This window comes from Camelus dromedarius, chromosome 14, assembly GCF_036321535.1.
Source record: "Camelus dromedarius isolate mCamDro1 chromosome 14, mCamDro1.pat, whole genome shotgun sequence".
Classification (NCBI taxonomy): Eukaryota; Metazoa; Chordata; class Mammalia; order Artiodactyla; family Camelidae; genus Camelus; species Camelus dromedarius.
In genome coordinates, this window is record NC_087449.1 from 34,441,974 (window position 1) to 34,469,414 (window position 27,441).

The 27,441-nt window shown below is 35.9% G+C and overlaps 1 protein-coding gene and 1 long non-coding RNA gene across 4 annotated transcripts in view; one reads left to right on the plus strand and one right to left on the minus strand.

Moving 5' to 3' along the window:
• LOC135322827 (uncharacterized) overlaps positions 1-10,406 on the plus strand; it is a 77,019-nt gene extending 66,613 nt beyond the window's left edge. For both annotated transcript variants that reach the window (XR_010383730.1, XR_010383729.1), the window contains exon 3: positions 9,986-10,406. This is a non-coding gene — a long non-coding RNA (uncharacterized LOC135322827). The remainder of the gene's footprint in view (positions 1-9,985) is intronic.
• Positions 10,407-21,094: 10,688 nt separating this feature from the next.
• CDKN2C (cyclin dependent kinase inhibitor 2C) lies at positions 21,095-27,055 on the minus strand. 2 transcript variants are annotated; one of them, XM_010984733.3, is made up of 3 exons: positions 25,884-27,055; positions 25,289-25,428; positions 21,095-21,850 (listed from the first exon to the last, which is right to left on the minus strand). In XM_010984733.3, exons 2-3 carry the CDS (start codon positions 25,415-25,417, stop codon positions 21,473-21,475), a joined length of 507 nt encoding a protein of 168 aa, XP_010983035.1. In that variant the 5' UTR covers positions 25,418-25,428; positions 25,884-27,055; the 3' UTR covers positions 21,095-21,472. The 2 variants fall into 2 exon arrangements, with proteins under 2 accessions (XP_010983035.1, XP_010983036.1); XM_010984734.3 differs by lacking the exon at positions 25,884-27,055 and having other exon boundaries at positions 25,289-25,563.
• Positions 27,056-27,441: the final 386 nt, after the last annotated feature.

Consider the following 27,441-nt stretch of genomic DNA (forward strand, 5'->3'; position numbering starts at 1 on the left):
TTTGTTTATTCATTCATCAGGTAATGGACATTTGAGTTTTATATAACTTTGTTCTTATTTTTCAAAGTTATTTAGGCTATTTGGAGTCCCCTGAGATTCCATGTGGGTTTTAGAATAAGTTTTTCTTTTTCTGAAAAACACACAAACAACACAAAAGCAAAAATATAGTTGGGATTTTGTTAGGGATTGCATCAAATTGGCAGATTACTCTGGGTATTTTCATCTTAACAATATTAAGTCTTCCAACCCATGAACATGGGATGTCTTTCCATTTATTTATGTCTTCTTTAATTCCTTTCCTTTTTAAATTCCTTTCATTAGTGTTTGTGATTTTCAATGGACAAGACTGGATAACTATTCCTAAGTATTTTATTCTTTTTGGTGCTATTGTTAATGAAACTATTTCAATTTTTTTGAATTGCTCATTGATAATGTATAAAAATGCAACTGCTTTTTGTGTGTTGATTTTCTATCCTACAACTTTGGTACTTTTTCAAATTGATTTATTAGCTCTAAAGTTTATGAGCATGTGTATATGTAGAATTTTTAGGGTTTTCTACATATAGGATCACATCACCTGCAGACAGAGATAGTTTTACTTCTCCCTTTCCAATTTGTGTATCTTTTATTTGTGAAGTTTTATAGTACATCTTGAAATCAGGTAGAGTTAGTTCTCCAATTTTATTGTTCTCTTCAAAATTATTTTGATTCTTCTAGGAACTTTGCATTTTCACACAAATTATAGAATCAGCTTGTCAATTTCTAACAAAAAATATCCTCTAGGCATTTGAATGTAATTCTGTTGAATCCATTTATTAATTTAAGAAGGTTAACAACTTAGTGGTATTGAGTTTGCCAATCCTTGAGCCTAATGTATCGCTTCATTTATTTTTAAATTTTATTGGCAGTACTTGTGGTTTTAAATGTATATATTGTGGGGTGGGAATGGTATAGCTCAGTGGTAGAGCACATGGTTAGCATGCACGAGGTCCTAGGTTCACTCCCCAGTACCTCTATTTAAAAAAATAGTAATAAATGTGTAAGTTGTGCACATACATATTTTGTTAAGTTTATCATTAAGTTATTTATGGTATTAATAAGTAACTTCCTTTCTAATGTCAATGCCTTTTATTTCTTTTTCTTGCCTATTTCACTGGCTAGCATAACCAATACAATATTAACTTGAAGTATTAGAGTGTGACTCCTTGCCTTGTTCCTGATCTGAGAGGGAAAACATTCAATCTGATAAGTAGGCATGGGGTTAGCTGTAACTTTTGCAAAGATGCCCTGTTGAAGTTAGAGACATTCCATTTTATTACTATTTTTTACTTTTCATCATGCATGTATATTGAGTTCTGCAAATGCTTTTTCTGCATCTATTAAAATGATTATATGAGTTTTCTCCTGAATTCTGCTAATGTAGTGAATTAAATTGTTTGACCTGTGAATATTAAACCAACCTTGCAATTCTGGGCTAAATGTTACTGCCTTAAGCTATATTACATATTACTGAATTCTACTTGCTAATATTTTGTTAAGAAGTGTTTCATCCTTGTTTATGAGAGATATTCTATAGTTTTATTTTCTTGTGATACCAGTTGTGGTATCAGGGTATTGCTGATGTCATAAAATGGATTGGAAAGTATTTCTACTTCCTTTATCTTCTGAAAGAGTTTCTGTAGGATTAACATTGGTACTTCCTTAAAAGTTTGATGAAGTCAAACCAATGAGGTCATTTATGTCAGGAGTTTCCTTTGCATAAATGTTTTAAACTAAGAATTCAATTTCTTTAATAGTTATAGGGCTATGCAGCTGATCAGATTTTTATTTCTTCTTGATTCAATTGTAATAATTTACTTATTGTCTTCAAGAAGAAAATGTGTCCTTTTCATTTAAGTTGTTGAATTTATTAACATAAATTTGTTCATAATATTTTCTTTTACCCTTTAAAAATCTGTAGTGATTAATTTTTGATCAATCAAGCTAAAGGGTTTATAAATACTTTTAATCTTTACAAAGAATTAGCTTTTGTTATATTCTAACAAGGATATTCTCCTAAATAATTACAATGCCATTATCTCACACAGGAAATTTAGCATTGATATGTTAATCTTATCCAATATACAGTCCACATTAATATTTCCCTAGTTGTCTAAAAATGTCCTTTAAAGCTGTCTTTTATTCAATAAAGGATCCAAGCTAAGACCATGCATTGTTGCTGCATGTATCATATCTGTAGTCACTTTTAATCTGTAACAGTCCCATCTGCTTTTTCCCTTTAATAATATTGATATTTTTAAGGGACCTTGACAATTGTCTCATCTACTATCTCATAATATATTTTTGTATGATTTTGTTTTCAAAATTAGACTCAGGTTAAACATTCCTGGCAAGAAATTTCATAATTAATACTGCATATTTCACACCGTATCATATCAGGAGGTACGTAATGTCAATTCATTCCATTTTAGTCACACTAAGTTTGATCAGTTAATTAAAGTGATATCCAAAAATCTCTCTTCACTGTAATAATACCTTTTCCCCTTTGTGATTAATAAGTAACCTTAGGGGTGATACTTTGAGATCATATAAATATCTTGTTACCTAGCCAACTTTCATATAATGATTTTTAACTAAATACTATTACATTGGTGGCTACAAAATAGGATTTCTTAATTCTGTTATTCACTGTTTTTTTTCCTTTTTCATTCAACACTGGGTGTCAACCATATGCTAGGCACCATGGTATGAATTGGGGATAGTAAAGTGACTAAAAGAAACACGTTTTCTCATTCCCACGGAAGGAAATAAATACTTAAACAGCCTCTTCTCAGCACTCAAAGAAGGAGCTACCTAGAGAACATGTCCTACTTGGAATCATCATCATCTTTGTATCAAATAAAGACAATAGACACACATCTGGGTTTTGGTGGTTTTTGTTATTTGTTTTTTGTTTTGACTCTCTTTCTCTTATAAAAGAATTTACATATAATTCATATACCATAAAATTCAACCTTTTAGTAAAGAGTACAATTCAGTGATTTTGGTATATTTACAAAGCTGTGCAGCAATCAGCACTATCTAGTTCAAGAATATTTTTTATCACCCCTAAAAGAAACTTTGTACTCATTAACGGTCATTCCCTATTTTTTCCCTCCAATAGCCTCTGAGAACAATTAGTCTACTTTCTGTGTATATAGCCTTTTCTGGATGTGTTATACTAATGGAATCATACAATATGAAATCTTTTGTCTGGTTTCTTTCACTTAGCATAATGTTTTCAGAGATCATCCATATTGTACCATCTAGCAGTACTTCATTCTTTTTATGTATGAAAATACTCCATTTTATGAATATATCATATTTTGTTTATCCATTATCACTTCATATAAGTTTATATAGCTCTTCCTATCTTTTAAAATGTCTGCATAGTTCTCCGTTGTATAAATATGCCACAGTTTTTTCTAACCAATCTCCTGTTGTTGGACCCTTAGGATAGTTACAATATTTTCCTCTTACAGATAATGTTTATTTGAAATGCTATTACAAATACTTACACATAATGAACTCCTTTGTATATATTCTTCCTATTTTGAATGTGTAGTTTCAGATTAAATTCCTAGAATGAAGATTGTAGGGTTAAAACATGAATGCATATGTAGTTTGGTTGTGTGTTGCCAGATTCACTTCACAGAGGTGGTACCATTATTTTATTCCCACGAGCAATGAATAAAATGCCTGTTTCCCCATGGCCTTACTAACAGAGTGCACTGTACATTAATTACCAAATTAAAATTTTTCTACCAAGGTTATCAGTGAGAATTATATTTTTACTTTGCATTTATCTAATTTTGAATGAAGCTGAACATTTTTGCAAATGTTTAAAGACCATCCTAGACAATCCAGCCTCATGTGACCTGGCCTAGATGAGAAGAACCCTCTAGCCGACACACAGATCCGTAACAAATATGAAGTCTTGTTACTTTAAATCCCTGAGTTCTTGGGTGGTTGATGATGACATAGCAAAAGCTAACTCATAATCCCATTACCCAACATTAATCATATGACTGAGCCTAAATACAAGGGGCTGGAAAGTATGATCTGCCTCTTGTGAGAAGAATAGTAAATTCACCTGGCAAAGGATATAGATACAGGGAGCAGTAACTAATTGGTCCTAAAACTCAATTTACCACAGTATTTTTCTTTTTTCCTATCTTTATTAAATTTAGCATTTTAAAGTTTTCCTTCTTTTATGATATCCTGGAATAATTTAAGTAACCTTGGGATAATTTGTGTTTGAGAGGTTGGTAGAATTTGCCTGTACAATATATGAACTGATGCTTTTGGTGATATGCTTCTTTGATAATTTTCTCTATTTTTTTCTATGGAAATTGGCCTGTTTAGACTTTCTATATACTCTGGAGTCAATGTGAGTAAATTTATTTTACTAGCAATTATGTATTTTAAACTATACTCAAATGTGTTTTCATAGAGTTGTGCAAAGTAGTTTTTCATTATTTGTTTTGATATTCTCTTTGATATCAATGTTTATTTCCCATTTGTCATTTCTTACTTTGTATATGTGTGCTTTCTCCCACTTGGGCTAACGGTTTTTCTATTTTATTGACTTTCTCTAAAGAAACAAATTTTAATTTATTTATCTCTGAGTTCTACCTCAATAATATTTGCTTTTGTTTATTATGTCTTCCCTCTGATTTCCTTTGATTTTTCTTCTTCTAGCTACTTGAGTTGAAAAATTAATTCATATACTTTCATTCTTAAATTTAATTGATATGTGTTTAAGAATAAATTTTCCTCTGATTAATTATGTCACTGAGATTCTGACATCTAGACATTATTGTTATTTTTTGAGAAATTCTGGGATTTTCATTTGTATTTTTCTTTTCAGCCAAGAGTTGTTTGGTAGAAAGTTTCAAAATATGTAGATTGAAGAAGTTTTTATTTTAGTTTTTAAAATTTTACTCTTGATTTCTAGTTTTCTTAAATTTGAATAAGAGAATCTTGTTTTTAATACATCTACTTTATGGTATCTGTCGAGTTTTTTATTAGCTCAGTATGTGACATTTTCATAAAATTTTCATGTGCATTTGAGAAACAGGTATATTTTCCGTTATCAGAGTGTAAGATTTAATATATACATTAGGGCTACCATAATGATTATGTTGTTTAGGACTTTTTAATATTTACATGTTTTATTAAAATTGACATGTGTTAGGTTAAGAATCATGTTATAGATTCAAACACTTAATGTGTTTCTGTCTATTTCTCCTTGCACCTTGTATAGGTACTAACTTACGAAGGTAAATTATTTATAAGGTTCCTGTGTTACTGGTTCATGTAGTTCATAACTTTTATATCTTCACTGTGCATTATAATTTTTAGTAATATAAAATTTCTTTCTCTGTCTCATTTAGATGTTTTTTGGCATGAATTCCACCTTGTCTGATATTAGAATCTTTAAACTTGCTTTCTTATTGTTTGTATTTACCTGGTATATCATTGCTCCATCCTTTTATGTATTGGCTTTATGGCTCACTTAATTTTAGGTATGTATCTTTTTTATTATTTTTTTAAATTTATTTTTTATATTTATTTTTTCTTCACATTTTCTAGGCATTTAATTGATTAATTATTTTTTTAGGGCTTTTTTGAGGGGTGGTGAGGGGAGGTATTTATTTTTAGAGGTGGTACTGGGGATTGAACCCAGGACATTGTGCATGCTAAGCATGTGTTCTACCACTTGAGCTACACCCTCCCCCAACTTTAGGTATGTATCTTAAATAAAGCATAGATTGACTTTTGTCCTGAAATCTGAAAATCTTTTTCTTTTAATAGGTGAATCAAGCTCATTTACATTTGTTGGTATGACCTATGTATTTGATCTCAACTGAAATAACACAAAATATATTTTCTGACCACAGTGGATATAGCCCATGCATCAAAGAGAAAGTCACAAGAGAAATTAGAAATATTTTTAATTGTCTGAAAATGAAAACACAATGTGTCAGAATTTGTGGGATGCAGGAAAATTTGAAAAACAAATAGAAACTTTGAGAAAACAAAAAATAAGTCAAATCAATAATCTAATATTCCACTTTAAGGAAATAAAAGCAAATTATGCAAGTGATATGACCAACAGGAGTTAATATCCAAAATATACAAGGAACTCATACAACTCAATATCAAAAAAACCCAAAAAACCCAAGCAAAAAATGGGCAGAAGACCTGAACAGACATTTTTTCCAAAGAAGACATACAAATGGCCAATAGGCACATGGAAAGAAGCTCAACATCGCTAATTATTAGAGAAATGCAAATCAAAACTACAATGAGGTATCACCTCACACTGGTCAAAATGGCTATCATCAAAAAGTCTACAAAGAACAAATGTTGGCAACAATGTGGAGAAAAGGGAGCCCTTGTATATTGTTAGTGGGAATGTAAATTTGTGCAACCACTATGGAAAACAGTATGGATGTTCCTTAAAAACTAAAAATAGAATACCATGTGATCCATCAGTTCCACTGCTGGGTATGTATTCAGAAAAAAAAAACAACAAAAGCACTAATTTGAAAAGATACATAGACCCCAATGTTCATAGCAGCACTACTTAAATAGCTAAGACATGGAAGCATCCTGGGTGCCCACCAAGAGATAACAAGATTAAGAAGATGGGGTATGTATATATGTAATGGAATATTACTCAGCCATACAAAGGAATGAAGTGCTGTCATTTGCAGCAATGTGGATGGACCTAGAGAATACTAAGTTTATTGAAATAAGGCAGGGTATGACAAATACTGTATTATATCACTTATATATGGAATCTAAAAAATAATACAAATGAATAAATGAATGTATACACAAAACATAAGCAGACTCACAGAAATAGAAAACAAACTTGCAGTTACCAAAGGGAGAGGGAAGGAAGGAGGGACAAATTAGTAGTATGGAACTAACAGATACAAACTACTATATATAAAATAGATAAGTAACAAGGATATACTGTATAGCACAGGGAATTATATACATTTTTCTATAATAACCTATAGTGGAGTATAATCTGCAAAAACACTGAATCACTGTGTTGTATACCAAAAAGTAACATATTATTGTAAATCAACTATATTTCAATTTAAAAAGAAATAAAAGCAAATTAAACTGAAAGCAAGCAGAAAGAAGGAAATACTAAAGGTAAGAACAGAAATCAGTGAAACTGAAAGGAGAAAAACAATAAAGAAAATCAATGAAGCTAAAAGCTCTTACTTTAAAAAGTTTAATACAATGATATCTTCAACTGATCAAAATGAATGAATGAAAGAGAAGATATTAATTGCCAATATTAGGAATGTAAGAGGGGATGTAACTAACTATACTACAGATATTTAAAAAGGCAATTTTATGACCAACTTATTTCAACAAATTTAACAACAAAAATAAAATGGGCAAAATGGGCAAATTCCTTGACAAACACAAACTACCAAAGCTTACTAAATAATAAATAAATTACCTGAGTAGCCCTATATTTATTCTAAAATTTGAATTTGTAGTTAAAAACTTTGCCATGAAGAAGATTCCAGGCTCAAAAGGCTTCACTGTTGAATTCTACCTAACATTTTAGAAAGTTATATTAACAATTCTATATAAATTCTTTCACAAAAATAAGAGGGAGCATTTCCCAACTCATTTTATGAGGTCAACACTACTCTAGTACCCAATGCAGAGAAAGATGTGTCTTAGTCTATTAAGGCTGCTATAACAAAATACCATAGACTGGGTGATTTATAAGTCATAGAAATTTATTTCTCAGAATTCTGGAGGCTGGGAAGTCCAAGATCAAGGCTCTGGCAGATTCAGTGTCTGCTGAAGGCCTGCCTTCTGGTTCATAGGTGGAAGGGACTAGGGAGCTTTGGGAGAGGGGAGTGTCTCTTTTATAAGAGCATTAATCCCATTCATGAGGGGTCTACTCTCATGATCTAAGCACCTCCCACAGGCCCAATCTCATAAAACCATCACACTGAGCATTAGGTTTCAACATACGAATTTTGGGGGAAGACAAATATTCCATCTATAGCACTATATTAAGAGGAAACAAAACTATAAACCAATGATACTCATGAACATACACATAAAAATATTTAACAAAATATTAGCATATTAAATCTAGCAATATGTAAGAAGTATGATACATCATAACCAAGTGAGATTTCTCCAAGGGATGCAAGGTTCATTCAGTATTTGAAAATCAGTGTAATTCACCTTTTTAACAGGCTAAAGATAATAATAATCACCTCAATAAAAATAGGAAAATGTTTGACATATTCCACATTCATTTATGATTTAAAAAAAAAAACTGTAAGCAACTAGGAATAAAAGGAAACTTCCTTAACCTGATAAAAAGGCATCTCTGAAAAATCTAGATCTAGCATCATGGTGAAAAATTGAGTGCTTTCCCCCTAAGATCAGGAATGAGGCAAGAATGTGCACTCTCACCACTCCTAGTCAACATTGTTTTTGAGATTATAGCAAGTGTAGTATAGGTAAGAAAAAGAAAGAAAAGGCGTACAGATTGAAAAGGAAGGAAAAAAAACCCTGTCTATTTATAGATAACATAGTTATCTATGTTGAAAATCAAAAAGTTTCTACAAAACAAAGAAACTAGAATAATTAGTGAGTTTAGCAAGATTGCAGGATATAAGGTCACTATACAAAAGTCATTGTATTTCTATATACTAGCAATGAACAATTGCAAATTCAAATGTAAACAGCATAAAAATGTGAAATACTTAGGAGCAAGTCTAGTAAAATGTATGTAAGATCTGTATACTAAAAGTGGCAAATATTAATGAAAGAAATGTTTAAACCTAAATAAGTAGAGAAGTATTTATAGTCAAAGGACTCAAAACTGTTGAGATGTCAATTTCCCCCAAACTGATTTATAAATTCAACATAATACCAGTCGCTTTTTGAGAATTTGACATGCTAAATTTAAAATTTAAAAATCTATATACAAAAAAAGGACTTGGAATATCAAAATTAAATTTGAAAAAGAATAGTTGCAGGATCCACACTACTTGGTTTCAAGACTTACTATAAAGCTATAGTAATTAAGACTATAACATTTGTATAATGATAGACATATAGATTAATGGCACAGAATAGAAACTCAGAATTAGACCTACATATAAGTGGTCAATTGATTTTTGCCATCAAGATGTTGAGATAATTCAATGTTTATGGACAGTATTTTCAACAACTGATCCTGGAATAGCTGGATGTACATATGCAAGAAAAAAAACATTAACCCTTACCTCACACCATATATAAAAATTTACTTGAAATATATCACAGATCTAAATGTAAATTCTAAAACCATGAAATTTCTAGAAGAAAAACTTTATTTTCCTGGTTTAGGCAAAGATTTCTTGGATCACATAAAGCATGAACCAGAAAAGAAAAAAATGGATAAATTGTACTTCATTAAATTAAAAACTTCTCTTCAAAAGACACAGTTAAGTGAAAAGACAGGGTAGGAGACAATATTTACAAAACACATATCTGATAAAAGACTTGTACCCAGATATACAAAGGACTTTCAAAACTCAGTAATAAGAAAATAAATGATAAAAATGGGCAAAATATTTTGATATTTAGTTTAACTTTTCCTTTAGTGTATTACACTTTGAGGGTTCTAGCTTTATAAAGGGGTCTTCTGTCAGTCTTCCTACCTCACAACTGCCCTAAGCATTGTCTTCTGTCCTCTCTCTTTGAATCTTGAAAACTAAAAATTTAGATTACCAGGTGTTATTGGTTGAATTGCGTTTCCCTAAATTATGTTGAAATTCTAACCCCCAGTACCTATGAACGTGATCTTGTTTGCAAATAGAAGCTTAGCAGATGATCAAGATAAAATGAGATTATTAAGGTGGGCCCTAATTCACTATGACTGTTATTCTTATAAAAGGGGGAAATTTGGACACAGAGGAAGACATAAAGAGAAGACGATGTGAAAACAAGGAGAACACCATCTATAAGCCAAGTTACGCCTGACGTTACCAGAAACTAGGAGAAAGGAATGAAATAGATTCTCCCTCAGCCCTCAGAAGGAACTAACCTGATTTCAGACTTGTAGCCTTTAAAGTGTAAGACAATAAATTTCTGTTGTTTAAGCCACTCAGCTTGTGACACTTTGTTATAGCAGCCCCAGGAAATTAACATACTAGGGAATCAGTGGATGCCCCCCAGAGCAGCTGGCATCAGGACGCACTTTCCCTCAGTTTTGGTATCTGTAGATTTCCCTTACTTTCTAACAGTACAACTCTGAATTCCAAATTATATTTTAAAAAGTATTTTATCCATAATTAATTTATTTTGATTTGGGAAGATTTTTTAAGGAAATCTAGTCTTCATTTTGCTGGAAATGAAAGTCTACTTGACTCTTCTAGAGTAACTTTCTGAAAATGGAGTTTGGTTTCTCTTAGGTACTTATTACTTTTCAAGTCTAATTTACTATTTATTTTGTGCCTTCGTTATGCCTAATATCCAACTAAACTCTGTATAAGGTATTTTGTTTCTCTCACTAAATTGCTGGTTCCTTAAATGTTGATATGATGTCTTACCTTCATATACTCAGCACATAGAAAAATACTTCACATACAGTAGGTTTTTAATAAGTGTAGTTATAAAACTGAATGTACTTGTATATTGGTCACATGCATAGGTGTATAAAGTTTCTTGGAATGATGACTTTAAGTCTTAATTCAAAGTTTTAATTCTTAATCCACAATTGTCTGTGTTACTCAAGGTTATGTTCACCTAAGGGATTTTCTTTTCTTTCTGATTAATATAACTAAATCTAAATCTCAGGAAACCTTTGGTTTATAGCCTTCCAAGTTTCCTATATTAAAGTATGAAATGACTTATTAATAAATATTATTCCCAATAATTACAACCCTGTAAAGTAAATATTATTATACCCATTTTACACATGAGGAAATGAGGATCAGAAAGGTTAAGTGTCTATTCCAAGATGAGATACATGGTAAGTACCAGAGTTAGAAATAAAGTTTATTTGGCCCTAAAATCATTCACTCATTATTCCATACTGACTACTTAGTATGGATCCCTTATGTATTGATTATGAAACTCCAAGTATTTTTCTATTCCCATTTAAATCAGAATATCATTGTCATTTATTCCAAAATAATGAAAGGTATCTTTCAGAATACCTGCTTATGTATGTTTTTTATAATTTATTTTATGTCCACTCTGTCACTCTCCATTGTTCACATGATGTATTTGTTAGATATAGACACCTTCAGAGAGTACATGATAGAAAAACTCAATTATTTTGAGGTGGCTTTCCCTTCTTCTCCTCTTAAAGTAAGTTTTCTTTTCCACTATAGGATATTTAAATCAATATCATAAGCCTTCTAATAAGATTTTCTGTATTAAGTTTGCTTTTTTTTTATAACCCATAACACCTACTACCATGTACTTGCTTATACCTTGCTTGTTTTCCAGTTGTTATATGTATGCCATATGTAAACTTCATTTACCCAAATAGTTTTTAAGTAATCAGCTTTATTTATTTATTTATTTATTTATTTATTCATTTATTTATTTAATGGAAGCACTGGGGATTGAACCCAGGACCTCATGCATGCTAAGCACATTCTCTACCACTGAGCTATACCCTCCCCACTCTACCCAAATAGTTTTTAAATTCCCTGAGATCAAGAATGGATTTTCTCTTACTTTATATTCCCCATAATAATAGTTCCCATTTATAAAAGACTTGCTGAGTACCAGGAAATTTACACACATCACATTTCATTTATTATTTACAGTAACATGGCAAATTAGGTATTATTACCCCCATTTTGCAGATGTGGAAACTTCCAATATAATTAGATCCAAGGATGTAAACCTATTAAGTGACTATAATGACAGGTCCATAATATGTGATTGTTGAGTACTGATTTGTGGTAATTTCCCTGAAAGATCCTTCCATCTGGCTATAATGAAGTAAAAAAAGGCATGGGATTGTATCCTTATGCTATAAATTACCAGCCTGTGACATGGGCAAGTTACTCAACATCATTAAAACTGAGTTTCCCTAGTTGTAAAAATGGGAGAGTAAAGCCCAATCCATGAGAAGATTATGAATATTAAATTAGGTAATACAGATACTAAATAATACGTATTGATTTATTAACTTACTTGATTTTGTGTTTTTATCTCTTTTACTGAAGTGTAAGTTGAATTAATATATGTATAAATTAAGAATTATCAAAAAGAAAAGACAATTATTAATATATCCCCTATTTTCTTTGTATATACACACAATTTAACAGCCTACAAGATGATGAGAAAATTCAATATAATTCAATGCTTTTTATATGCTAATCTATTCATAACTGTATTAAAACATCTTCAGAGAATCCTCTTAGATCAAGTACTGTCACACTTCCCAAACAGAGACTCACTTGTTTCTTACGACGTTCATATCCCTTTTCTAAATATTTAGGATTTTATTTTCAACAATATTAGATAAGAAACCAGTAATCTTTTAATCTAATGGAAAAGGATTTAAATATTTTTCCTATCACTCCTTTTCCCCAAATTAATGGAAGATTTTCGTGTGAGATAACTTTTCTGTTGGTTGATGTAATATCATTGTTGTTCTTTAATGTGAATATATCTGAATTTTATGTTTTGATCTGATTTCTCTTTAGTTTATTCTGTTGCTAAATAAAGAGAAACCTCACAATGTCTATACAGAGTTCTGTTGTTTAAATTCTACATGTTTAAACTCAAAACAATCATATAAAATAGTACTTTATTGTAGAAATGTTAAAGAAATTTTACATTGATCCTAAATATAACCTATTTGTTCATAGAAGACAAAACGTGCTATTAAAAGTTCCCAGATCTTTATCCTGGTAATTTGAGACAGAACATTTTCCTTAGAAAGCACTGATCTTTACAGTTCTTTTATGTTGGTAAGCCACAAACTTTATTTGCTGATTTTAGGGTATGTTGCATGGTCTTTCAATAGGATGTGATGAACCAATAGATACTTAGGTTTACTTTTTTGTGAAAAATTTTAAAATTAGAATATTAATAAGTTAGTATGTGTTGTGTATTTTATAGATGCAAGTCATATGTTTGAAGAACTGTGCATTTTAAATCTTTAAAACATAATAATTAGTCCTTTTTAAAGAAATGAAAGCAAATCATTTATCTTCAGCTGATGTTATTATGTACAGGTCTCTTTTGCTGCATTACTATTTTCCCCACGATATTTGTGATGTCCCTCTGGATGCAAAAGTGTATATATATTTCTTCTTTTAACTGTCTTTGTATGAAGTGATTTGCTCTTCCATTAGGTACATAGTGTATTTAAACAACTGAAGGCAATTTATACCAACTCAGAGCCATTCTGATTACTTTTAAGCAAATTAGCCAGCATTCAGTTAGTTCGGTGCTCTCTCCCATGTGGCCCTATTCCGGCTGCACATTAAACAGCCCCTCAGTCTAGTCCAGATGTCCAACTATATCCACTCACCCTTTCAGAATGGTGCTGAACTTGCTATTTTTGGACACAATATGTGTAAGCTGTAATTAAGTAAAACGTATTTTAAAGGTAATTTTTAAATATGACCATAAATAATAAATGGTTATTTTCTAACTCTGTTTTAAAAGCATTATCCAAGTGATATGGCAGAAAACTTCACTGGAAACTGTAAAATTATCCACTGTAAAAACCAAGAACATTAATTTGTTTATATTTACCCAGGTGGTGTAATGAAAAAAAATTTTTTGTTTGGTCTTGTTAGCCCTGCTTTTGAATTATTGGGCAAATATCTTTTACTGGTCTTATTTTATACTTGCTTTTGGATTATTTAGCAAATATCTCATCATGTAATTGATATTAAATTAACCCACAGGCATAGCTATCTAAAATACTTAAAATATCCATTCTTCTTTGATCACCATCACAATTTATTCCTAATATTTCAAATCTGATTATATTAATTGTGGATGTTAAGTGACTTTCATATATATTTGCCTCAAGACAAGAATTTGAAACAAAAACCTAGGCAGAACTAAGACCCACATTAATGTTTTCAGTTCTAAGATTTTAATTTACATCCCTCCCTGGATCATTAATGAAAATGATCTCACCTATATCTAAAAAATCAGCTTACATTTCTGTAGCAGATCAAAATTAACATATTAAAATAGCAATATGAAGTGAATTGGTAGTATTTGTTCAAAATATCTATATACTTAGTACTAAACGTTAGTAAGAAATATCTAAACATACATATGCATATGTAAAAATACTCATATAGAACAGGACCACAAAGTATTATTTGGATTAACTGCATATCCAACTTATGCTTATAGATAAACATAGAAAGCTTTGGTCTATGTGCCAAGTGCAAAATATAATTATAAAATAATAATCACTACAATGAAAATACACACTTTACCAGTAGGAGTGATTTATTTAAAAAAAACATTGCTTTAGATTTGATATCATAGTCCTCTCTTCATATTTTCCTATAGGTATCAACATTTTAACTTTTTATTACTTAAAACAATTAGCCTTATCTTACATAGCAAATAAAAATATGTTAAATTATTTCCCAAATACTAGGAATTAAATTTAACATTTTTGAGCTTTTGATTCTAAGTTGATAATCTTAGCATATGTTAAAATAGTAAATGTGTTTTAAGGTTTCAACTAATTTATATTCAAAACATAAATAACACACTTGCTACAACCAAATGTCCATACTTTTTTCACTTAAGTTATTTTAAATAAAATAGACAATGCTTTTTCACTCATAAGGCCTATGATAAATTTTAATTAATGGGAATAATAATTACTTTTTAGCATCACAAAATATAGTTTTTAAAGTTAAAGTAATGTTTGTGAATAGAGAAATAGATGGCTGAGGCAGCAAGAATAAAAGAGAACTGGAAGTCTTTTTCGACATGCTATTTTTGTTCATCGCTTAAAATGTGGAGACAAAAAAGGTAAAAAAAAGTTAAAGAAAAAAGAAAAAAGAAAGAAAAATGAGGACAGCCAACAATATAGGTGATAGTGTAGTTAAATATTTTAAAAAAACACAACTACTGTGTTTTAATTATATTTTACTTAACATTGAAAAAGATACTCTGGAATGATCAATTACTTTTATATATCATGATGATGATTATGTAATATTGTCTTTTACAGTTAAAAACCATACCACAATATACACTATTGTTTATTTGAATATTGAGATATTCAATATTGATTGAATATTATACTATTAATCATCAGCAAATGCTGCTTATTTTAATAATTTGATCCCATTTATTCTTCTGATAAATGAGGTTTTAAAAATCTCATCTTGAATCATTATCACACTACAATAACTGATTTGCAAATTAATTACTCCAGGCCTTTCAAATGTTAACGTTCATTCACATCTGTTCTGAACCTGGACAAGAGAAGAAATGCATGTTTCTTTTTCAATGGCCTGTATAAGTCTGGTCTGAAGTTCTTGAATTAGCAGAATAGGCATCAGAATGCTGCTGCATCAATGAGGACAGTCACTTCTTAGTAAAAATATCTGAAGGAGAAAACTTTGGAACAGGGACTATTTGGGCCCAAATGGCTTTTACAATAGTTCCAAAATGTAGGAGGAGATACTGTTACATTAGCTCCACACAGAATAGCCAAATTATAGAACAATTATTCATAAAGAACAGAGAGTTATTTTTTATTTTAGGAAATCAGGTTTCCAAGGCATAAATTTTAAACTCAGGGCAGACTTCTTTTTATCAGCAAGTTGTGCAAACTGTACATTTAGAAGAAGCAAGGGAGTGGACTGTATTTTAATATAGTTGTGATAATTCAGTTGCATTTCTAAATTAAAATTTTAACATGAAAAGATGTTGTCAGTTTTGCTTTATATGTGAACTTTCACTATTATTATAACTAATCTGAAAAACAAAGGCATATAACTAAAAAAAATTAGTCAGCATGATACTGCTTTATATGGTCAAGATAAAGTATCATTTTTTCTCGGTAACTACTGTACTGATAAAATATAAAAAAGAGCAAAAGCTTCTGTCTCTAAGTATTTCAATGGAGATTTTTGAGCTTTTCACCTATCAAATCCAGAAACTATCCCATTATTTTAATGTTAAAAGATAATTCATATCACTTTATACCAATTGAATGCATTTGAGGTTCTGGTAAATTTTTTCTTCTTTCATAGAATAGATTATATATATGTGGGATTTCTTCTTAGTGCTCAAAAGAAATGACGGGTAGTTTGGATAAGGATTGGTTTTTTTTTGTTGTTGTTGTTGTTTTTTTTTTAACTTCCTCCCCCAAAGAGCTAATGTTTTTGGCTAACTGTGTGTGTGTCTGTGTCTCTCTGTGTGTGTGTGTGTGTGTGAGTGTGTGTGTGTTTTGGCGGGGAGGGGGGTGGTGATGAGGGAGATGAGGGAAGGAAAAAAAAGGCTGTATATAGAGTTATTGAATAGGCCTACACTAAATTCTTCCTCGACCAGCGGGGACTGGGAAAGAGGAGAGATGAGGTGGAACTGTTGAAGTATAATAATAATCTGTGTAGTTTTTTTTTTTTTTTTTTTTAATGTACAAGCTCTCCTCCAGTACCCCGTCCCCCTCCTTGTATGTGCTGGTACCTCTGGACGGCTCAGAAGCCATTTTAGAGCTCAGGAAGCAAAATATGTGAGCTCCACTTGTGCTTTTGCAGGTGCTGTGGTGGTAAGGATAACCTTTGCTCGCTTGCCGGGTGTGTTGCCATGCTGTTACTTAATGTCTTTGAGGATTACAGACAGTACAGAAAATTCCAAACCCACATCCTAACACCTGAAGCTCGCACGATGTTTCTATAGCAGATGGCAAAATACTTCACTGGAACCTTAATTTACCATTATCCAGATCTGAGGAGTTTTTATTCTTTTCAGACATCGCTGAAGACCCATACTCGCTTTTCGGATCTATGCCGGGTTGAAAAAAACAAGACCACTTCTAGGTGTTTTGCGCGCCCCAGCCCCACCCAAAGTCCCGACGGGCCTGCAATTCTCAGTGTTTCACGCTGAGGGTCTTTCCGAATGAACGTGCATTTTCAATCCTGGACGTCTGGCAATTAATAGGGGGAAAGGCAACACCACAGGACAACTTCCCGAGCAGTCGAAGGGGATAGGAAGCCTGAGAGGCATTTGCCTCCTTTCAGTGGGACGCGAGGCTCGGAGCCCGGCTGTCCTCAGCTGTCACGGGGGGAGGGGGAGGGAGTGCTGGCATTGGCATTGGGCACCGAGTTGCTCCAGCCGCCGCGCCCGGTCCCGCCGCCAGCACACCTCCGCAGAGAGCTAGGCACTCACCGGCCCGCTTGCCCCTGCTCCCACGTCGCCCTCGGGCCCCAGTCCTCAGGCACAGGTCGCCGGAACCATCCAGTGGGATGGCCGCCACCTCCTCAAGGACCGCTGCCTGAGGGCCAGACCGGGGGACCCTGGCCGCCCCGGCAGCCCGCAGTTCCCGGGGCGCTGCGGCTGCAGCCGTGAGGCACCGGGGCCCGCTCCCCCTCCCCGCCCCCAGCGCCCGCCTCCTGTCTGCTGCACCGTGCGCCCGCTCGCCCCAGCGGGCTGGCGCGGCAGCGCACACACTCACTCCGAGGGCGCCTCCAAGGTTACCCGCGGGGTGGGGGCTGGGGCAGGCTCCGGCCACTGGCCTTCTCCGCTGCTTTGCTATCGCCGCGGCCCTTCCGCCGCTCCAGGGCGACCGGGATCCAAACCCCAAAGCAGAAGAGGCTCCAAAGTCCAGGGAGGGAAGTCGAGTTGAGAGGCCGACTGGCGTCCGGGCGGGGGGCGGCCTTAGTTGGCTCTGGGTGCCGGGAGAGTCGGGTCAGGCGAGGTCGCGGCGAGAGGGGGCTGTGGTTCGGGCGGACGCGCTCTGGGCCGCGCAGGCTGGGCCGGGGGCAGCGCGCAGGGGCTGCAGGCAGCACCCAGGCACCCGAGGCGCCCCGAGCCCGCTGGGGGGCAGAGACTAGCGGGCGGCCAAACCTGCCGAGGAAACTAACTAAATAAAAGGAGACTGTTATTTAAGGCGCGGAAATTTGAAATATTTGGACAGGAAGAGAAAAGAAAAGAAACCTTAGCGAGGGAGGGGAAAAAAAAAAAAAAACAACGCGAGCTAACGGTTTTGAAACTCCCCACCCCCACCCCGGGCTTTTCTGCGCGCCCGGAGGGAGCTCTGGACTCTAGCTTCCTCACCAGGGAACCGGGAGCTGCGGTTGGAGTCTGGAGAATTTCGAAGGGACAGAAAGGATGTCTTTGCAGCCCCTCCATAGAGGACTTGAATTGGCTATGGGCAGAAATTTACCCCAGGTCTTAGGCTGGAAGATTGTCTCCTGCCTCTCACTAGGTCCCTGTGTGAATCTGGTTTTTTGGAACTGTGGTGTAAAATCAAAACAGTCTCGAGAGACCAGGACACGGACTTTCTCCCCTCCCCTCTCCCCCGTAGCCTTTTGATGAAGGTCGCTTAGGGCAGTCAGAAAGTCAGAGTACGACCCTTTCTCGCTCCAGCACTGTGATCTTCCAGCACTTCTGGACTATTACCTCTACCCCCGGCAAAAGCCGAAAGCACCTTTTGGGGAACTGAGATTTCGAAACCAGTCCGGGGCCACGGATTCCACAACTTTTGTTTAATCAACACAATCAGGGACATTTATAATGTTACCAATCAAATTGAGACAAAATTATTTTATCTATTTATTAGTTACCCAACGTGGTATGTATGTAGGAGCTCAACACACCATTACGAGATGCATGTTATTTATCAGAAAAATATTAATTCATTACCGAAATGTGGTAAAATTCAGTTTGCTTAGTGGCTTGGGGACCAGAACTTGGACTGTGGTCTCCCATCCTGGCCCTGCTTTCCCCCAGGTGTAAGACCAGCATTCAGTTTACCGGGCAAAGACTAAGCCTGAGTTTCCCGACGTGGATGCGGACGCAGTGAATAACTGAATTTGAGAGCGCATCTCCGCTTACTATCCTCCATCCTTTCTATGGCGTCATCCTCTAGGGCTCAGATCACTCTTATTAATTAGCATTTGCCTCTTTACTCTGCATCTGAAGAAGATGAGATCCTACCCCACCTCAGCTCGCTGCAAACTAGACCCTGTTAAACTGCAGCACCGTTTCTTCCATCCTATACATTTCGGTCTATTTGTCTTACTGAATATTGTTGAGGTTTTTGAGAGATTGAATAATGGCTTTTAATATTTCCTAGAGGGGACCACACAACTCATTTCTAAAATACTTAGATTAGCAAAGCTATTTCCTGCGAAGAGCCAGAGAGATGTGGCGATGTTTTAATGCCTAGGCAAATTTTAGGCTGATGAAGAGAGAGAGAGTTCCTTCTCCTCTCATCTTGCTCCGACCACCTGAGAACAAAGCAATTGCAGAAGTATTTCTCTTTAGCTTTAATGAACGTCCTGTATTTGAAATATCTAAAGAGCAATTTTGATATTAGACTTGGTGAATACTGAAAAGTCCATTAAAATCGACTTTAAGAAACGCCCATCTTTACAGTGGCAACTTTTAATAAGGGCTATTTTTACTTTTTAGTAATAGTCTTGTGTTTAGAAAATATTCAGCTTACTCAAGCAGTGTATTTTGTATATTGAGTCTAGTTTTTAAATCCAAAAATACACATTTTTTCTTTGAAACCATCTCAATTTCTACATTTTCCTAAACTTTTAAAATAAATGTGTTAAGTTTAATTTCATGTTGCTGTCAAAAATAAATTTATTCAGTATCTTGTGGCTTGAGGTGACAGAAGTTGAATTCTTGTTGCACTTGACATAGGGAAGGTGAACTTTAAATACCAAAAGAAAAGGATTACATTTTTTCTTCTATATTCTTTCATACTATCATGGAAAATAAATTTGAAAACCACTTGCCTGCAACCATTTCAATCCTTGTTAGGGCAGGCATCAGAAACATGTCCTTCAATAAACCTTGAAGCATTTTGTTCTTTTTGGAGTGAGGGCAGGGAGCTTATGAAGCAGAAGAAGGGAACTTTTACATAAAACATTGTTGTTCACGTGGGAGATGCTGAATAAAGTATTTATAAATTTATAAACGGTATTTGCATTGAAATCCTTTGGTGAAATCTTTAAGTAAGATGACAAAGTAAGTAGTAGATGCTGGAAAATTCTCTTGGAAATTTGATATTTCAATTTCATTCAAATTTTTTAATTTTTAGCTAAACACATTCGGAAGATTTTATATGCCTTTACCAAAACTTTTTGTTGGAATCAAGTACTATGTGAAGGAGTGGCCTATTTATTTAGTATAAAAGTTTCTATATTTATTGTACTGCAGCCCTTAAATTAGTTATGACCCTTATATGTTATATATATGTTCCTGCTGAGCTTTTTATCCCCTAAAAATTGGTATTTGTAGATATTTTAATACTTAAACATTTTGTAATTTTATACTTCTGACATTCAGGGAGAAAAAACTCAGTGTTCCACTTAGTATACATAAGGTATAATTTTGGGAAATGTATTACTTAACTAATTGTTTCATTTGTGATTTTAAAAAATCAACAAATAGGAAGCACTTTTAAGATGGCATTTTCTTTTTAAAGTGGCTTTTCGAGCTGACATATATTTGTTTTCAGATCATTACTTCTGAAACCTGTTTTTCAACCATTCAACTTAATTTTGAGGAAAAGAGAAGATCGATTTACGGTAAATTCACACTGAAATAATTTCAGATTTGCTATCCAAAAATGTTGTTCTTATTCTGTTCTAAAGCAGAAATATTAGGCACCAAGTAGAATCTTTGGGGGGAGGCATGAGGAGAGGAAGAAAAGACTAACTGAATCGTCAGTGAGGCTAATTTTCAATTGGTCTACTCTTTCTAATGTCAAGATTTAAAACGTTATTATCTTTTAGTACAGTTCTCTTTATCAAGAGGCAAATTATGTGGGAGTTACAAGAGGAGTGGAAGTCACAGGAAAACATTGTCCTATTTTGAAAAAGTGTTTTAATCAGGCAAAAGAAGCATCAGGACAAATCATTTTTAAAACAAAGTCTCCAACTTGTGTATTGAGACTGGCAAAGGGAGAAGCAAGGAGAAAAGTCAAGGAAAGATAAAATATTCAGGAAAAAAGCCAAAGCTATTTGCAATTACATGTTAGAACTCATGATTTTGCAGGTGAAAAAGATGTTGCTTAAATATATTCATAAATCTGTAATAAGACTTCCAATTAGCTTTTTCAGAAGACTTAACTTGCTGCTTAAAATATGACAAAAAGGTGAATTTTAACAAATGATATTAAAATAGGAGAGCCAACCAATTAACTGACAAAATAGAAGGCAGTGTGGGAGAGCCCTCCCCACATTCATTGCAGATTCGAAGCTCCCTCCGCCCGGTTTCCCTCCAACAGGCTAACGACCTCGTTTCGCCGGTAGAGCCTGGCCAAGTCGCAGGCGGTGTCCCCCTGATGGTTCCGGTGCCCCACTTTGCTGGCCGTGTGCTTCACAAGGAACTCCACCACCGGGAGGTGGCCTTCTTTGGCAGCCAAGTGCAAGGGCAGGTTCCCTTCATTATCCTCGATGTTAACATCAGCTTGAAACTCCAGCAAAGTCTGTAAAGTGTCCAGGAAACCTGCTCTGGCTGCATCGTGAATGACAGCGAAACCAGTTCGGTCTTTCAAATCGGGATTAGCACCTCTAAGTAGTAGTCTCCTGGCAATCTCGGGATTTCCAAGTTTCATAACCTAGAAAAGAAGAAAAAACGGTAGACTCTTTCAAGAGTTCCTACTACAAGAATATTTTTAAAATATCCATCTCTCCTATTTATGTACTATTTTTGGTGAAGGTGTACTTGGGGAAGACCTAGATGACCAGGTTTGAAGGACTCAGTTGCAGGAAATGAATACTAATAGGTAAAAGTAGAAGAAAAGTTCTAAAAATTGACCTTCTATGATGGACCATCTTAAATGGGCCCCAAAGTAGGATAAATTGATCAATAAAATAGAATGAGTCCAACTTGTATAAAATTCAGCTGACAACTCAGTTCTCTATCTCCCATGAAGTGTTGTGTAATTTCATGAATTTATTAAAATAAATGAAATGAGTTTGAGATTTAAATAAGTCTCCTTCTGTTTGCTTGTTCATGGTCATAAAATGTGCCTGGGGATATTAATTCTAGAAACTAAAATGTGGGTAAAATTTATTGCCTAAATGGCTAAAAAGAAATAAGGAAAGTGACTTTCTTCAAATCCTCAAAGAAGTGTTTACACACATCATACTCCATCTAGTCTGATTTTACTAGTGTAAAAATGATCTCTTAAATATCCAGACGTGGTATTTTCTTAAATGATTAATTTTCACAAGTTCTCTCCAAATAGATGTAATCCCAAGTTTCCAAATTTTTTAATAGTTTTTTTTCTTTGCAGTTACTTCATATGGGTTACTAGGTGTAATTAGTGCTTAGAATCCTTCACTTGAAAATTTAAAATGTTACTGATTATTAAAGTGTTAAAAAATGTTCTACATTGCCTATGATACTGATTTATCTAAAACTGAGTTCATGGTATGTCTTGTATTAGATAGGAGATGATTGTATGGCAACTGTTCTTGAAAAGAAACAGTCATCCTACTATATTACTTATTGTTCCCTAAAGTTCTAACTAGCCTCCTAATTTTCAAGTGAGCAAAAGAAGATAAAATAATATATTTAATGTGTATTTTGGGACACAGAGAGCTTGGTCTTGTGATTTCAGGCCACTTATTAATCATCTGGTGATCCCATCTTATTTCCTTTTGCAGTTATTATCAGGCATTTAGGAATAGCTATTTGTAAACTGCCAGTATTTTTAAAACCAGAATTTGGTATTAAAATTTGCCATCAACATACAAATAATTCATATGACAAAGACTTATCTACTGCTGTTTGAATATATTTCACTCTAATAAGAGATCTCTATTAGGCTCTCATAATTATAAAAGATCTTGTAGAGCAGCATGCAATTATGTAATACATAAAATTTAGTTGTGAAAAATACAGTCTCATTTACATACAAGAAAATTTCAACATTTTAATTGTTTTAATTTATTTTTAGATATAGTCATAATAACCTAAATTTATAATAAGTGAATTACATAGTAGATACTCAAATGTTTGTGAAATTAAATATACATTGGGAAATACTTACAAAGCTGATGTATCTCTTTAAAATGTTTGTCTAAAAATCACAAATTAAGTAATATGATAAATATATTTGGAATGAATAATATTTTATAAATGCAAACTAGATAGATGGCTAAGATGCTAAGCTTCCCTGTTGATAAAACCCTGGTGGGTTTTAGCCCTTCCTTTAGGGCATAGGTTAAAAATGATACATAATTTATTTTTCAAGAACTTCAATGAAATATACTTTTGTTATTAAAAATTAATACAATCTAATTTTGATCATAACTGCCCCTAAAAATTTAGTCACATTTAAGGAACTGGACTGGGAAAAATAAGAGACAGACACCCTGGATCTTTGTAAACCAAATGTACGATTAAGGCCTTTGACACCATCCTGATTGAAAAGCTTACACTAAGACGGGGTGGGGGGGGGAAGCTTTTGCAGTTGAGTTAAATAAACATAATTGTAGGAGAAATTTTGCCATATTTCACAGAAAATAATAGTAATATTGGAAATTGTTTTGAAAGAAAGTTCTTGAGTTATGACACAATTTCAGAGCCAGGCTTATACATACTGAAAATAAGCCTTGAGACTCCTGTTTGTGTGTGTTTCATTATATGTACTAGGACTAAGCCACAATAAGTGGGTGTTAGTATCTTGACAAGTATGTTTAATATAAACAAGATTGCAGAGTTGAATTTAAAATGTTTGTCAAAACTTTTTTTTTTTTTTGCAGTATTAATCTCCCAGTCTTCCTGCTCGTCAAAAGTCCCGTAAGATCTTATTCTTACAGGGTTAAGTTGCTCATTCTTCATATTTATATAATATTTTGAATTTCCAATAGGAAACTTTTCAATATATTAACTTTGTGGCATTGCTATCATCTCCAAACTTGTTTAAAAAAACTACTCGGTGGGAAAAGAAAAAAATCCTTTCCCCACTTAATCTACCTGAAATAACAAGATAAATAATTTAGTATCTCTGCATAAGCTTCCTTAATAATGAAATTTTTGTAAAGTCAGTGTATTCTGATTTAAAATGTACAGGCTGTATGAACTTCGTCTGTTAATAGTACATCTTCTGCCACTTAAATTTCTAATTCTTGCACTTAAAACAAAGCACTCTCAAAACCGTCTGCCCAATGGATTTTCAAAAACAGCTTTATGTGTTGCATTTCGAATACAAATAGCTCATAAAAAAACCATTAGAACTCAGATAAAGCAACTATTTGAGACTACTTTGTCATTTTTCTGTTTCTAAACCTTTCAACTAAGTTACATGATAACGTTCAGAGAAGGGAAAAAATTATCAGGTACAATACTTGGCAGCTGGACGTGTTTCATTTGTTGCTTGTAAATCTAATTACTAAAAATTATAACATTACACGGCATGACCACAGAGACAAAAACACTATAAACTAACCTCTGATTAGAAAATTCAACTTTTTATTCCTCCTCAATCCTGAATGGGTGGATGGTATTACATTAACTGTGAAATGTACATCCTGTGCCCGTGCCCAGGCCACCCATTCCAAATGAGGAAAGGTCGTTTGTCAAAACCTGAAGCATTTGAAGGAAAAACACTCTCGCCAGTAGTCAAGAAAATTAACGTTAAAGTCAATTATTGGAGCAAAGTACGGAAACCACTAATAGCAGTGTATTTACTTCAAATAATAATCATAATAATGTGTTTACAGAGCTGTCTAAAAAAAAAAAACCCCCCAAAACTCGGCGCTGCTACGACTGCTTTAAAATCCCCACCGTCACAAAAGCATTCCCAAAATTAAGACCAAACCTGGAACCCACTTGATATCGAGGATGTTACTGAATTTGACGAGTTTGTTCAAAGTACGTCATTTTGGGGAGTTGAATCCACTTAAAGATATAAAATATGGCAACCAACTAGTTTTAAAAACAGTGAAATTTTGTACCCCTGAAAGCTTAAAAGCTGTTATTCTAGAAACCCGGATCACGTAGGCAACATTGTTGACCTGTTTTCCCCACCTCTCTGGATACCAACCTGCAGCGCAGTCCTTCCAAATCCATTTTGTGCATTGACGTTTACATTATTTTGCAACAAACTAGTAAGTTGCTCTAGGTCCCCCCTGGCAGCTGCGGACGCCAACTCGTTCCCCCAAGGCTCGGCCATTCTTTAGGGTCCTGACGATCAGGAAAAGATGAATTAGTTGTTTTCCTTTTTCCCCTTTCCTTTGCTCCTAACCAGGCTGCATGATGGCATCGGAGACTGACAGAAGGACTGGGATGGTTAATCTGGAGTAGAGCTTGGTAGTAAATACTAGTAAGATCTGCCTGCCAAAAGCCCGCCCCTCGATTCACACGTGATTATTCAGCAAAACTGAGCCATTGGAGAGGGGCTCCGCTCCTCGCTTTTTAGCTTAACCCCTATGAAGAATTCTGGTGATTAAACAGAGAGATATACAGACACACATATATTTCTGGTAAATTACTCTGGACGTAAAATGTAGGCAGAGTTGTCACGTAGCTACACTACAGATCTCTGTGAGAAATGTGTACGGAGATTTAAGGGACTAGATCAGGGCAGAAAATACCGCGGAAGAAGAGACATCTGGGGGGAAGAAAAAGCATTAACCCACCCTTGTTCACGGTGGTGACTTGAGCCGCGCGAGCCAGAACCGCAGGAGCAGGTCCTCGGAGGGGCTCGGTCTCCATCCGTCTCGCCGAAGGGGTAGTCCTGAGTCCTCCGCTGCAGGGAGAGCGCCGCGGTGGCTGGATGCTGACGTGCTCCGGGGGTTAAAGATGATCGCCAAAAGCAAACGAGAGTAGCAGTTCCGTGGCCCTCAAGTTACAGGTCGTAACGACTCCCCAGTGGCCTCGGCTTCTCCCGAGGAGTCTTTATTCGCGTCCGGGACGAGCAGCGGGCTAACGCTGCGCGGGAGGGCTCCGGAGCCCGTCCGCCGCGCAACCGCAGCCCCGCCGAGCCTCAGAGGCCGTGGGAGCCAGGCTCGGCGCGCGTCTCCGGAGACGGCCGGGCGCGCGGCGGGTCACCGGCAAGCCGGTCATGCCGGCCCCACCGGGTCCCGGGACTCCCAGCAGCGTGAAGAAAGGGGAGAGCGATGCGGCGAGCGTCTAGGGGGCCGGGGCTGATGAGGCAGCGCGCTGCAGCATCGCGGCTGCACAGGGCAGCCCACCGGTAACTTCCCGCCTACGACCGAGCCAGTTCAGACTTCCTACTGTAGATCCTCATTGAACTGCCGCCGCCTCTTTTCCTTCCTTTCCCGGTTTTCTGAGGGCCTCCGGAGATCGGAGGGTCCTGGGAAGTCTCAGGTCAGCTCTCAGTGTGAGTAGTTGCCACAATTTCAGGGCGCAGCCTGTCCCGCCGCCCTCTTGGCGACAACCCAGCGGCTTCGGCGCCCGGTGTCACTTCGCCAACCTCTCGCAGTCCCCTAGCCTGTGCCCCCAGCCTGTGCCACCGATAGGGCAGCGGCCGCCAGCCAGATTGCCTTGGAACGGAGCCGGGCAGCACGGCTTCCTCCCGAGCCGCAGCGCTCCCAGTGACAGTTTCTTTTGTAGCTGATCCCCCCCAAATCACCGGTCCCTGCTCCCTTCACCCCTACAGACACTTGTGCGTCGTGCCCCTTTCTGGTCTTTTCCTCGCCTCCCTCTCTTGCTTCTTTTTTCGCTCAAACAATTGCTGCTTCTGTTGTTGCTGCAGAGACGGTGCCGGTTTCTTCTCCCTTTTTTCCGACCTCATCAGCTTTTTTTGAAAAGAAAAAAATTGAGCGCTTTTTGAGTTGAAAAACCCGCCCCCATTTTAACGGCAGAGTTTTAAGGAGGCTCCGCGGAGTTGCAGCGCGGCGGGAGCGGGAAGGCCGGGCACCGCCCACGCCCCGCCCTCCGCCCTGGTGGCGCTGTAGCTCTCCTCCGGGCTCGCCCCGCCCCTCGCCCCGCGCCCTTTCTCCCGCCTCCTTGCTCCCTTCCTCGGTCCCTCAGTCTCCTGCGCTGGTTCCCACCCGCTGCCAGGACCCCGCCGGAGCGGCATTCGCTCCTTGGAGCCGGGCTTGGCCTCCTCCGGCTGGCGAGCGGGATGGACTCTGAGACGCGAAACCCCAAGCTGCTCGGAGCCCGGCGGGGCGAAGGTGGGGGAAAGAGGCTTGTTAATTAAGGCTGCGGAGAGCCGCAGGGCCTTAGAGG

Coding starts and splice junctions, on each gene's coding strand:
- CDKN2C (XM_010984733.3), bottom strand. CDS start 25,417: ATGGCCGAGCCTTGGGGGAACGAGTTGGCGTCCGCAGCTGCCAGGGGG. Junction 21,851..25,288: donor TTGGAAGGACTGCGCTGCAG/GTTGGTATCCAG, acceptor CTTCTTTTCTAG/GTTATGAAACTTGGAAATCC.